General features: G+C 35.7%; 1 protein-coding gene across 2 annotated transcripts; it reads right to left on the bottom strand.

Annotated features, from left to right (window-relative positions):
- Window positions 1–5,431: 5,431 nt before the first annotated feature.
- LOC129875877 (FHA domain-containing protein DDL) lies at window positions 5,432–13,090 on the bottom strand. Of its 2 annotated transcripts, none has more exons than XR_008763227.1 (11): window positions 12,989–13,090; window positions 10,574–11,616; window positions 9,848–9,876; window positions 9,183–9,249; window positions 8,869–8,926; window positions 7,963–8,055; window positions 6,660–6,774; window positions 6,536–6,578; window positions 6,392–6,437; window positions 6,226–6,296; window positions 5,432–5,810 (listed from the first exon to the last, which is right to left on the bottom strand). XR_008763227.1 is itself a non-coding variant. In XM_055951102.1 (11 exons), exons 2-11 carry the CDS (start codon window positions 11,573–11,575, stop codon window positions 5,774–5,776), a joined length of 1,566 nt encoding a protein of 521 aa, XP_055807077.1. In that variant the 5' UTR covers window positions 11,576–11,616; window positions 12,989–13,090; the 3' UTR covers window positions 5,432–5,773. The 2 variants fall into 2 exon arrangements, 1 of the variants encoding a protein (XP_055807077.1); XM_055951102.1 differs by having other exon boundaries at window positions 6,531–6,578.
- Between the last annotated feature and the right edge of the window lie 316 nt (window positions 13,091–13,406).

Genomic DNA, 13,406 nt, shown 5'->3' with positions numbered 1-13,406 from the left:
TTTTTTTTGTAAAACGTTTCGTCAAATACGTTTTATTCAATTTCAAGTTAATAACTCAAAAGTATATGAAAAAAATTATGGCAAAAAAATATATTCTTTAATTGTTCAAATAATAATTAAGATAAATAAATTGAAACGATAATGGCTCGTTTGATAGGATATATAAGAATAGTTAAGACAAATAAATTGAAACGACAAACTTCAGGATTGTTTTGGGAAAGAAATATGGATCTGGCGGTGCCCAAGTCAGCCTCGTAACATCTGTATTGTAAAATATTGAAACAGTAACAATAATTTTTGAAAATAAAAGACAGAAACTGGACAGAAACTAAAAATAAGAACAGTATCTGAAAAATTATGTAAGAACAAAAATCGAGCCAAATAAATGCACAGTATGTCCTTAACGAAATTATCCCCTCAACGTACCCGAGGTTTTTGGAATCTTTCCTCCCAAGATAGAACGATTTACTCACCAAAAATAGCGGTACAGCAAATTAAGGAGACTACGAACCACTCGAAGGCAGTATATCACACGTTTTTTTAATAAGTGCAGAAAAGAAGAAAAAGATGATTGTCAGAAATTTTTCGTAAGGAACAATTCTGAGGATCAACAGAAATATATAGTCTGTTTGCAACTTTTCAGAAAAGGTTGCAACCTTTCGGAAAATTTTGTCTGTCGGGAAAAGGTTTGCAACTTTTCAGAAAAGGTTGCAACCTTTCGGAAGGAAATATTTTAAATTAATCCGGGAAAGAAAGAAATGGGTCGGGTCATGGGTTAGGATTTTTAATTAATTAATAATTAATTATAATTAAAGGAAATTTGGTCCAAAAAGATTATTAATCAATCAGATCATTTGACTAAATCCAAATCCAAATTCAAAGCAGAAGCCGAGCCAAGCGACGACGACGACGACGACGGCGTGAGGGGAGACCCTTTTCTTGACCCTTTAGCAACATAAAGGAGTGTTTCTACTTTTAAGTAGAAGACCTTTTCTTTCCACCACCTATGTGAGACAAATGTTTATTTCATAAAGCAAGAGGGAACAACTCATTTTTTCCTCTACTTCTTTTTCTCTCCATTTTCCATTCAACCTATCAATTAAACCCAACAATCCCCCACATGAATGGGAATGACTATAAGATAAAGGAATGTACGGATAAGTGTGATATACAAGCGAAGATTAATTGCATCTGGATAAGTAGATTTCCCTTTGAACTTTCCATAGTGAACTTATATAGGATATACTCGATCAATCGGTAGATGCATATCTTTGAACCGTCGAACTTTGTTGTATAACTAGTCAACATAAGTCACACAATTAACCCTCAACCATCTATGGTTCTCACGGTTATGTTCGTTTCAGCCATGAACACCGCCTGATTTCGTGAATGCATAAAGAATGGGCCTTTACCGTCATTCCCTTGAAACGACTTATACTTCACACTCGCATAGGTGATTTCTAAACATGTAGTCCTATAGACACATTATCTAGTCATTTTCTGTCAAACTTAGATAATCATTAAAAAAAACATTAATACTTTATTAACTCATTAAAAAGCCTTAAGGTTTTATCCTTGTTTCGGAACATTGTCATCATCACGAGAATGGGTTGAGTTATTTGACAATGTTGAACCGTATTCATAACTTTGTTTGATCTCTTTGAACCTAGTTCTTGGTATCTCTAGTCTACTAGGTAGAGTTACCGCCATGATGACTTGTCATAGGCCTTAACCCCATTCCCCTCGATGATCTTTCAACAGCTTCTCTAGATAGGCCTTTTGTTAGTGGATCTGATATGTTATCTCTTGACTTTACGTAGTCAATAGTGATAACACCACTAGAGAATAGTTGTCTAACATTATTGTATCGCCATCGAATGTGACGCGATTTTCCATTATACATAACGCTTCCTGCCCTACCTATCGCCGCTTGGCTATCACAATGTATACATATAGGTGTCAAAGGTTTGGGCCAAAATGGAATATCTTCCAAGAAATTTCGGAGCCATTTAGCTTCTTCACTGGCCTTGTCTAAAGCTATAAATTCAAATTTCATTATAGAGCGGGCGATGCATGTCTGTTTTGATGATTTTCAAGACACTATTCCTCCACCAACGGTGAAAACATATCCACTTGTGGATTTAACTTCAGATGATCCGGTGATCCATTTTGCATCACTATATCCCTCAATTACTGCAAGATATTTATTATAATGCAAAGCATAGTTTTGGGTGTGTTTCAAATACCCCAAGACTCGTTTCATTGCCATCCAATGAGTTTGATTGGGATTACTCGTAAATCGACTCAGCTTGCTAATAGCACATGCTATATCTGGTCGTGTACAATTCATAATATACATCAAATTTTTCAAAACTCGTGCATAGTCCAATTGTGAGTCACTTTAACCTTCATTCTTTTGAAGTGCAAAACTTACATCAATTGGAGTTTTTGCAATATTGAAATTTAAATACTTGAACTTATCAAGTATCTTTTCAATATAATGTGACTGTGATAATGCTAGACCTTGTGGAGTTTTATGGATCTTAATTCCTAAGATCAAATCAGCAACCCCTAAGTCTTTCATATCAAATTCACTAGCAAGCATACGTTTCGTAGCATTCACATCGGCAATATCTCTACTCATTATTAACATGTCATCAACATATATACAAACAATGACTTCATGATTTGGAGTATTTTTAATGTAAACACATTTGTCACACTCATTAATCTTAAATCAATTTGCCAACATTGTTTGGCCAAATTTTGCATGCCATTGTTTAGGTGTTTGTTTAAGTACATTAAGTGACTTAATAAGTTTACACACTTTCCTTTCTTTACCAGAAACTACGAAACCCTCAGGTTGTTCCATGTAAATTTCTTCCTCCAATTCTCTATTTAAGAAAGCCGTTTTGACATCCATTTGATGGATTTCAAGACCATATACGGCTGCCAGTGCCACTAACACCCGAATAAATGTTATTCTAGTTACGGCGAGTATGTGTCAAAGTAATCAAGGCCTTGTTTCTGTCTATATCCTTTACCACAAGTCTTGCCTTATATTTGTCAATAGTGCCATCAGCTTTCATTTGCCTTTTAAAAATCCATTTTGATCCTAAAGGTTTATTTCCAAGAGGAAGATCAACCAATTCTCATGTATGGTTGTTCAAAATTGATTGAATCTCACTATTGACTGTCTCTTTCCAAAATGCTGAATTAGAAGAAGACATTGTTGCTTTAAATATTTGAGGCTCACTTTCAAGCAAGAATGTCACAAAATCTAGTCCAAAGGAAGTAGATATCCTTCGACGTTTGCTACGCCTTGGATCCTCTTCGGTTGGTTTACTTTCCTTTGGTTCTTCTCGCGGTCGTTTAGATCTTTCACTTGAGGACCCACATTCTGTTGCAACCTTTCAGAAAATTCTGCCCGTTGGGAAAAGATTTGCAACTTTTCAGAAAAGGTTGCAACATTTCAGAAGAAAATGTTTTAAATTAATCCGAAAAAGAAAAAAATGGATCAGATCACGGGTTAGGATTTTCAATTAATTAAATAATAATTAATTACAATTGAAGGAAATTTGGTCCAAAAACATTATCAATCAATCAGATCCAAATCCGAAGCCGAAGCCGAGCCGAGCAACGACGACTGTGCGAGTGGAGACTCTTTTCTTGACCCTTTAGCAACATGAAGGAGTGCTTCTACTTTTAAGTAGGAGACATTTTATTTCCACTACTTATGTGAGATAAATGCTTATTTCATAAAGCAAGAGGGAACAACTCATTTTTCCATCCATTTCTCATTCGGTATCAATTAAACCCAACAACATCCTTGTAGAATTAGATGGTGATGAAAATCTTTTGGGAGTTACATTTGAGGATTCTGTTGGGGAGACAATTATCATTCTTCCTTTTGCCTTTTTTTAATAATTTAAAACCTTACACTTTGTTTGGATGGTTGTTACGTATTGTTTCATAATGTATCGTATTATATTGTATTGTGTTGTATTATATCGTATTGTATTATTTTAATGAATACAGTGTTTGGACAGATTGTATCCCTTAAAAATTTATAAAATCGATGTTGAAATCAAATACTTGGTTGCGAGTTGTCGTTACATAATGTCACGCATTCATGATTTGAAAGATAAACTTATAAGAAAAGTAAGGTATGGGGTAGAGCTTCTATGAAAATATATATGGTAAAAGATGAAATATAATTATTAAAATAAAAAATAGAGATAAAAATGAGAAGAAAATATTAAGGTAACGACGTGATCACACCAAATCGATCGTTACATAAAATGAGTATTTTCTTCATTACCTATCGATGGATTTAAACGATACGATATAATAGAATTTAAGTAACAATAAAAACAAACATTATATTTAAATTAACAATGTAATACAATACAACAGGTAACAATCATCCAAACAAGGTGTTAGAGTGGGTTAAAGCACAAAAACCCCACACTCGTTTCCCTTGTTGAAGGGTTGTTACTATTTTATTTGGGCGGACCTTATTTCAACTGCAGAGTTTACAATTCACGATGAATCTTTTGATTAAAAAAACGTAAAATTTTGAATATGGTGTATTAGTATTGTTGGTAGTTATACTTGTATTTTTTTGCCAGTTATTTTTCACGAAAAAATACAGAAAAATTTTCAAAAAAAAATAATTTTTTTTTAAAAAAAGTATGTTCATCCATCAATTTTTATTTTTTTGATGAAAACCATCGGACGAACATTGATTTTTAAAATGCAAAACTGCAGTTCAAGAGCATATATAAAAATAATAAAATTTTAAATTAATATTTTGTGTTTAAATGGTACATAAAATGGAGTTGAAGGGTTAAAATGAAACAAGAATAATGTCAAAACAAAAAATGAGGGCAAGTTAGAGAGGTTGTGCATGTGTTTTGCCAAAATTTAATGAAATTCAGGAATGTCCTTAATGCACCTTTCCCCTCATTGCTAGTTTTGGGGTTGAAAAGTTAAAGGTAATATTATCAATAACACATAAAAATTTAATGAAATTCAGACATGTTCTACAAATTGTTTATTGGAAGTTGATATAAGCCAACTCAGATAAAAGGCATAATACATAACCAAATATTCAAACTAGATTTTATCTAACAAATGCTTCAACTTTGAGAGTGCACATCTAGACATTTTAACTTGATCGCGCAACTGACAACTAAACACTGAACTCATCCCAATGTGTGAACACGACGCTAATGCATAAATTTTGAAGATTTATAAATGATCATTTGGTAAGTTGGAGTGTTCAATTGACATAGTAAAAACAATGTCTAAATATACATACTCAAAGTTAGAGTGCGTATATTTATGTATTATCCCTACAATGAAATCAAATAAAACATGAAAATTTTTGGTGATGAGAAGTTAATCCACCATTCCAAATCACTAGAAATGATAGAAAACAGAGAAATGCTCATTACTTGAGAGAAATGTGAGTGCACATACACTAGTTATCACCTAATCAACAATTTTACATAATCCTATTAATAAGGGAACTAAGAGCCTATAAACAAACCATCCAGAATCATGGAGACTAAAGAAACCAAAATTTCCATTAGCACTGAAAAACTTTGTAAGCAATGGCCAAACATTACACGATTTCAGCTGAGCACTTGCAATGGCTATCGTGCTGGTAAACTTGGCATAACAAATATTTGATCTTCTGAATAAGAGCGTTCAACGTCGAGCCAGTTGATACAAATATCACCTCCATCAAGCATCTTAGCGACTTTCATCATGCTGAATTCTCATGAAGTAGCACATACTCTCGGCTGCAAATTTTCCCGTCAACACATTAATGCAAAACGTTCCAGGAGTATTTACAAACAATCCATGAAAAATACAAAGTTAATTCAGAAGTATCAAGCGCAAACTCCTTAAGGCAAAGCGAGTGTAAATGAAAGAATAACAGTAAACAAGCTAATTCAAACTGATATAATCCACTCCAAAATCATGCTAAGTTGTGTGAGAAATTGCATTTATGATAAAATTAGCAATTGGAGTCCATGATGTTGATGGAAATTGAAGATGTGAAATGAAGTAATGACAAGGATTTAAAAATAAAAGAACAAAAATATCAAAACATAGTCAGAGAACAGAGACTTATCCAAACTATCACAATTTTTAGACGATAAAAATGAAGCATGTAAATTCAAGTAACTGGTACAGTTAATGAAACCAACTTACCTACTATTACCAAACTTAAGGGTATCCTTTTCAAATAGCTCATAGTATCTCTCAGGCTCAATCCGGTTTTCCTGCACACAAGAAAGTGAGGGTCATCGAACCATAGGGAACCGATTATTACACAGCCTTCTAGACAAAGAGACTAGAAATGTAAATCATGACTCACGTTAATGAAAGTACCATTAGTGCTTCCAAGATCCATTACATATGGCCTATAGACCCATTAAACAGGCAATTGTCAGTAAGGTATATATAGAGATATATGTCATAAACTTGCACCAAATAACTGAGCACCACAATCGCACCTTACTTGCTTCAATGAAGTACCATCAGGATTGTCCTTCTCAACTTGCCTATAATCCAAATAAAAAAATAATCACATAAACTGTCAAATACTGAAGCTGAATGAATTCGTACTCGAGATTATATTGTACCTGTACTGGAGGACAGCATGTTGCTTGCTGCAAGATGGGTGATCCGTGGGAATGTCTGCAACCCTCCTTTCTCTCCCAAAAAGATAACAACTTTGGCGATGAACATATAGAGGCTCTATAACATAAGGAAAACACATCAGCTAGATCATTTTCCATTGCCATTAAATATCCAGGAGGAAAGTGAGATCAGAGTAAAGGGCGTTAGTATAAGATATAGTCTCTCCATTTGGAATGTCACAGATTCCATCTTGATCCTGACAAATCCACTTTAACGATTTAAATTAAAAGTTCATTGCACCCACCCTCACACTAACATCCATTTATCACAAGCTTAATGTTTTTCCAGCCCAACAAAACATGCTCAGCCAGCATATTTGGGATTAATTAGACATCCTCTCCTGTAGTTACTATGTGACCCTGTCACGCTCCCATCTAGTTTAAGAAATGTAAGACTACCCTTATACTTTAACATGTGGCTAGAGTTATAGCATAGCTTTCGATGGTATGATAAGAAAGACCAAGACATTGGCATTTCTAGAGTTTTTTCTCTGCCCTTGTTTGTCAACCACTGAAAAATGATGAGCTCATGGAAAGTCACGACCATAGAGTTTTATAGAATTGGATAAAATACATTAATCAGTTCACAAAAATACAAGAAAAGGCCTATAAAAGAAAGTCATCAGGCTGATTGGGTCAAATTATTCTCAAAAAGCATACCATCCTATGCGACTCTTAGCAAATATAGTTTTCTGGAAATATACAAACTAAGAGGATCATTTCGTCTCATTGAACAGCTAGGGATCTCATGTAGTTCTGCCATATCTCATCATTAAAGGCAAGCAAAAGTCAGATAGAACGTTGCACTTGACATAAGTCAACCGATTGGATTTAAAGGCAGTATCAGGTGTAATGGATGTCATCCATAGGTTATATTTCTACCAACCATATTACACCGAACAAAGACATATCAGTAGGCAGTGCGACAAAAAAAAAAGGAATGCATGTGTACTTGGTAGGAGCACATGATACTTATAATGCTTCTCAATAAGCAGGTTTCCCACCACTATATTAAATAAATAAAAAGAAGCACATGTATTCAAATTTGCACAAGTACAATACGCTAATTAGGGCAGAGTGACACTACAATTTGTGAATGCATATCGAAGACGTTTGTTGTTATTTAATATTACGAGATATACTAAAAGAAAATAATAAAGACAAATGGAGCCACGTACAGAGCAATTCAAAAGAAACACACACTACGACGTAAGACTGAATAAATAGAAGGATCCAGAAGATGTACCATTAAGGACTTCACCACCCTTAAAAACATACAAGCGCCATCTTATGTCGGGTTTTCTAGCATCTGGTGGCTCATTGAAGAGAAGTGTTATACCTGGCATGAAACAACATACAATGAGGAAAGGCAGATATTATACAGAGGTGTATTCTCTTTGCTAGTTGACAAACACGAAACCAAGATATGATTTATGTCCTCTCATGCTCGAACATAGGGAAAAATCTCCTACTGTACACAAGTTCTTCATTTTCTTCCCAACCACTTCTCTTTAAAGATATCCTAGCATATGTTAACAGTTAAGATCTCATGTTACCAGTAATATGATCAATCATTAAACCTTGTTACGTTTGTGATGGGATCAAGCTTGCAAAGTTACACGCTGCTGAGGCCTAGAGCAACACATGCTCGAAAGCCTCATGGGCTCACCTGATCGAGCTTCATCCATAAACCAAAATCTAGCTTTGAGTTTCATTAATTTGTTGGAAGCAAGACATATACATCAAGTTTATGCAAGTTTAATTCCAAAACTCACCTCAAAATCAATATGTATGGTCTTTCCATACCATGCAGGAAATAATCATTTTGTGAAATATAATGAACTTTGCTTATGAAAGATGAATAGATTAAATAACTTCCCTTTAGTCCAGAAAATATTCTCCGAAGCCATGAAGCCCATTAAGGTGGAGTGGTTTACCGGCAGCAATAATAGAATGGTGAACTTGAAGATCTTTTTATAAGATTACAGAAATAAGCTCCATGGGCAGATTACCCAAAAATCCACTGAAAGTTTGAATGTACTAACTCTCGGGAGAGAAATGCAATATAACTTGCAAAAGAAGTGACTGCAATAAGAATGTAAATTCATTCATCGATTTAAAGCCTTAAGCAACTTTAGTTACTAGTCATTACCTCTTACTCGATTAGTTTCAGCTGCTAGCTTTCCAGAGAGCTCAAACGAAGGCTTATCCTGTACATCATAGCACCAAGAACTAATGTTACTACAACCATCTAATTAAGCTACTAATCAGAAGGCAGTAAGATCCACATATCTTCATAACAACAATCAGTTAAAGTGGGAATAATCAAAGATCTCTTCCTCACCCCAGGGCCCAGCATCAGGAAGGACACCCTTTTCCTTTGCAATTTAAATCAAAAAAAAAAAAGGAAACTGGGGGTCTAAATTAATGGAATGAAAGACAAGGTAATTTGGGAAGAAATAATACTTTATTTTTAGCTTCCAAGGCCTCCTCAGCTTCCTTCATTTTAGATAAGGAGTCATCTTCACCATTCCTGCCCAGGCAAAATAATACCTTATTAGCACTTCAAGCTTATTTATTTTTCACAAAGTTGAAGTCTATATGCAAGCACATCAGGAGAACAAACCAGATGTTTACAAATTAGAAATCCTTGCACCAAGTAAAAGAGAGATCCAAAACTTCAGCAGTAAGCAGCAGCATCCATACAATAAAATCACTATATTGTCCCGCTAAGCACAGTACTTTAAGGCTTTAAGAAAATTTAGAATCAATATGCGTATCGGGACATAGAGTAAAGTAATAAATTGTAATTGTGATGCTTTCTCCTCCAGACTAACCTTGCAGACACACTAACAATAAATTTGACCTTTTTTATATTAAAACAAATGTAATTTTAGTCAAGCTAACTCCTTGACTGCAAGTAAAACTATTCATCAGAGGGACTGGAGCAAGTCTTAGCCCATCTTGCTCAAATTAACATGAGAAAGATGGCCATTTACTCCAGAATGTTCAGAATTCATCAAAGCATGTACGTGTACCTTCCTACGACCTCATCACAGCAAAAAAAAAAAGTATGATCAGCTAAATCTACAAAAGTAATACTTTCATGGAAATATAAGGCAGGAACCTACCTGTGTTCACCTCTCCTTGAGTTTGTTGCCTGCAAAACAGAAGCACCCAATAAGAGCTCAACTTTAAAACTAAAGTGCAGTGAAAGCTATCCAATTACACAGTTGCATCAATTAAATGATAAATCTCTCCAAAAGTTGCATAGGGGATCTTTCATGTGTAGGACCTCAATAAAGTTGTACAGAAATTATACATGGTGTGATATTGCAATTCAAATCTACAAATGTTCTCCGCTATTTTGTTCAGGTCGATAAATACAGCAATTTTAGTTTTTTAAACATCTCATCCATTTGAATGAACTTGCCTGACCAACAAATAAATAAGTCAAAACAATTTTGATTAGTGATGTTCTATGCAAGGATTTCCACAAGAATCAACCAGAGAAATTAGCAAAATCACTATTTACTTAGGTACTCTAGAATAAGAGGGGAAAAAAGGACCTAAATCATTGTTCAAGAGTGAAACATTCAGCGGAAACCTCAAGAAGATTAAGTACAAGAGAAGATAAGATGGACATCAACCATATTTTTCTTGCTTTAAATCTTTCATCATTACCCTGCTTTCCCAGTCTAAAACTGGAGATAAATAAAATGCTAGGCAAACTCAGTTGTGAATTTTTCAAAAGAGCATTATCAGTTTTTAAGGTTTGTCATAGGCAACTGAAATGCAGGCATGGTTTGTTTCATATAAATAAAGGTTACTTAATGTGATCGAATATCACCAGACACCTCAGCATGTGCTCTACTATCGGCTGCTGCAGGTGATCTCGATCTGTGCCGACTTCTATGCTGCCGTTCTGAAGGTGAAGCTGATCGTCCATTTCTTGACTTATAAGATCCATTATCTATTGAGTCCTTTCCTGATTTTCTCTCTCTCCTTTCGCTTTGCATCACTCTGTCAGAATCCTTTTCCCTATGTGTCTCCCTATCACTAGCTCTCCCATGATTTTTCTCAGGCTCCCGCTCCGTCGGCTTCTCTTCAGCTTCTCGTTCTGCTCTCCTTAGTCTCTTTGTTCGTGGTGAGGGAGAGCGAGATTCAGGCAACATTCTGTCCGAATCCTTTTCTCTATGTGTAGCCCTATCACTAGCTCTCTTATGATTTTTTTCAGGCTCCCGTTCCCTTGACTTTTCTTCAGCTTCTCGTTCTGCTCTTCTTAGACTTTTTGTTCGCGGTGATGGTGAGCGAGATTCACGCAACATTCTGTCAGAATCTGTTTCCCTATGTGTATCCCTATCACTAGACCTTCCATGATTCTTCGCAGGCTCCCGCTCCCTTGATTTTTCTTCGGCCTCTCGTTCTGCTCTCCTCAGTCTTTTTGTTCGTGGTGAGGGTGAGCGAGGTTCAGGAGACTGCAACTTGGCACGTCTAGGAGACCTGGCTCGGCCTGAAGACTTCTCTCCCTGTAACAGCTTTGAATCCGGAGACCTTGACCTAGCTCGTTTGGGGGACTTCATGCGACTTGAAGGTTTCTCTTTGATTGGGGAGCGAGATGCAGGGGAGATTGATTTTCGGCGCTTTGGGGATTTATTGCGACTAGAAGGCCTCTCTCGAGCAGGTGAAAGAGGAACAGGAGATCTTGACCTTGCACGTCTTGAACGCTTCTCTGCTACAGCTGAACTTGCAGCATGTGAACTCCTTTTATGAGCAGGTGACCTCTCCCTGCGTGAAGGGCTCCTCCTGCGAGGAGATCCACGCCCCCTGGCAGGTGATCTAGAGTCACTGCGCCCCATTATAGAGGTTGAATGGGCAGATGAATCTTCTGAGGCAAAAACTAAAAAAATATAGGATTAATCCTCCAGAAACACCCATAAGCAAAATCAAATCAAACTTATTTGACAAGAAGTACAAAATACATCACAGTTTCAGATACCCAGTCCATTTCAAGCAATTAAACAACAAAAAGACTACTTTAACAAATACTTAAGTTTTTGAAAAACCAACAAACATACACAAATTACATTTTGCACAATATGCTTTCATATCCTGAACAAATATAATACTCCCTTTGTTTAGATTTACTTGATACTCTTCATACTCTATGTAACTTTCACTACTTTTCAAGCTTCAATTTTTCCCCAACAAACTACGTTACACCATTATTCTAATAAGTTCTTCTACAATCACTTGATAAAACAACAACGGCAACATTGTCAATGTAATCCCACAAATTGGGTCTTGTGAAGTTAGGATGTACACAAACCTTACCTCTACTTTTTGGGTAAAGAGGTTGTTTCCAATAGACCTCATCTCAAATGAGCTTAACCACTTGATAAAACAACAACAACAACAACATTGCATGTGTAATCCGACAAGTTGGGTCTTGGGAGTGTAGGATGTAGACCACTAGACCTTACCCTTACCTTTTGGGTAAAGAGTTTGTCATCCACTCAAAGGAGCTTAACTACTTGATAAAACAACAACAACATTGCTAGTGTAATCCCACAAATTGGGTCTTGGGAGGGTAGGATGTAGACCACTAGACCTTACCCCTAACTTTTGGCTAAAGAGTTTGTTTCCAATAGACCATCAGCTCAAAGGAGCTTAACCACTTGACAAAAAAACAACAATATGCACACTGTAATCCCACAAGTCGAGTCTAACAAGGATAGAATGTACGCAGACTTTATCACTACACAAAGTTTGTTTCCAATAGACCATCAGCTCAAAGGAGCTGAACCACTTGACAAAAAAAACAAGTAATCCCACAAGTCAGGTCAGGTATGAGGAGGATAGAATGTAAGTAGACTTTATCCCTACACAGAGCTTGTTTCTAATAGACCATCAGCTCAATGTAATCCCACAAGTCGGGTCTAGGGAGGATAGACTGTACCCATACTTTATCCCAACATAGAGTTTGTTTCCAATAGACCATCAACTCAAATGAGCTTAATCACTTGATAAAACAGCAAAAACAACAACAACATTGCCAGTGTACACAAGGGCGGCTCAACCCTAAAGCCACGCCTCAAAAAATAAAGGCAACCAAAAAAAAACCCAAATTCAGTTCGCTCAAATACGAAGACATACCCAAAATGCACAAAAAAGAAATAAATCCTAAAAAGTACTTATTCGCTAAAGAAGAATTGCTTGTATGAAGATGGTGTATATGTATAATTCACAAGCATAAAGAGATGGAGTTTCACCTAAAGCTGAAGAGGATTAGGGTTTGTCGCCCATTGGGAAATTGGAAAAAACTCAGCAACCAGAAGAGAAAAAAAGATAGTAATGAATGAAAGTCTCGGATCTTTGGGTTCTTTTTGGGCTTTAGCATACAATGGGCTTTTCGAGTCAGTTTCTTCGGGAAACATGTTGGGATTCAAATTTTGACCCGTTTCACCGTGAGTAGTGGTAAGATTTGTGTACGTTTTATTCTCTCCAGACTTCATTTATGAGATTTTATTGAGTATATTATTGTTGTTGTTGTTCATCATGAATATCATTTATTTATTTATTTGGAAAATTTATTTTTCTTATTTGAAAAATATATAATGTTTGGTCAAGTTGAATTTGAAATTTGGAAAACAATCATTCTTTCCACTTTTTTCATTTTTAAATTAATTT

This window comes from Solanum dulcamara, chromosome 12 (genome assembly GCF_947179165.1).
Source record: "Solanum dulcamara chromosome 12, daSolDulc1.2, whole genome shotgun sequence".
Lineage (NCBI taxonomy): Eukaryota > Viridiplantae > Streptophyta > Magnoliopsida > Solanales > Solanaceae > Solanum > Solanum dulcamara.
The sequence above is the reverse complement of the archived record's forward strand: the minus strand, read 5'-3'. Positions and strand labels throughout refer to the sequence as shown.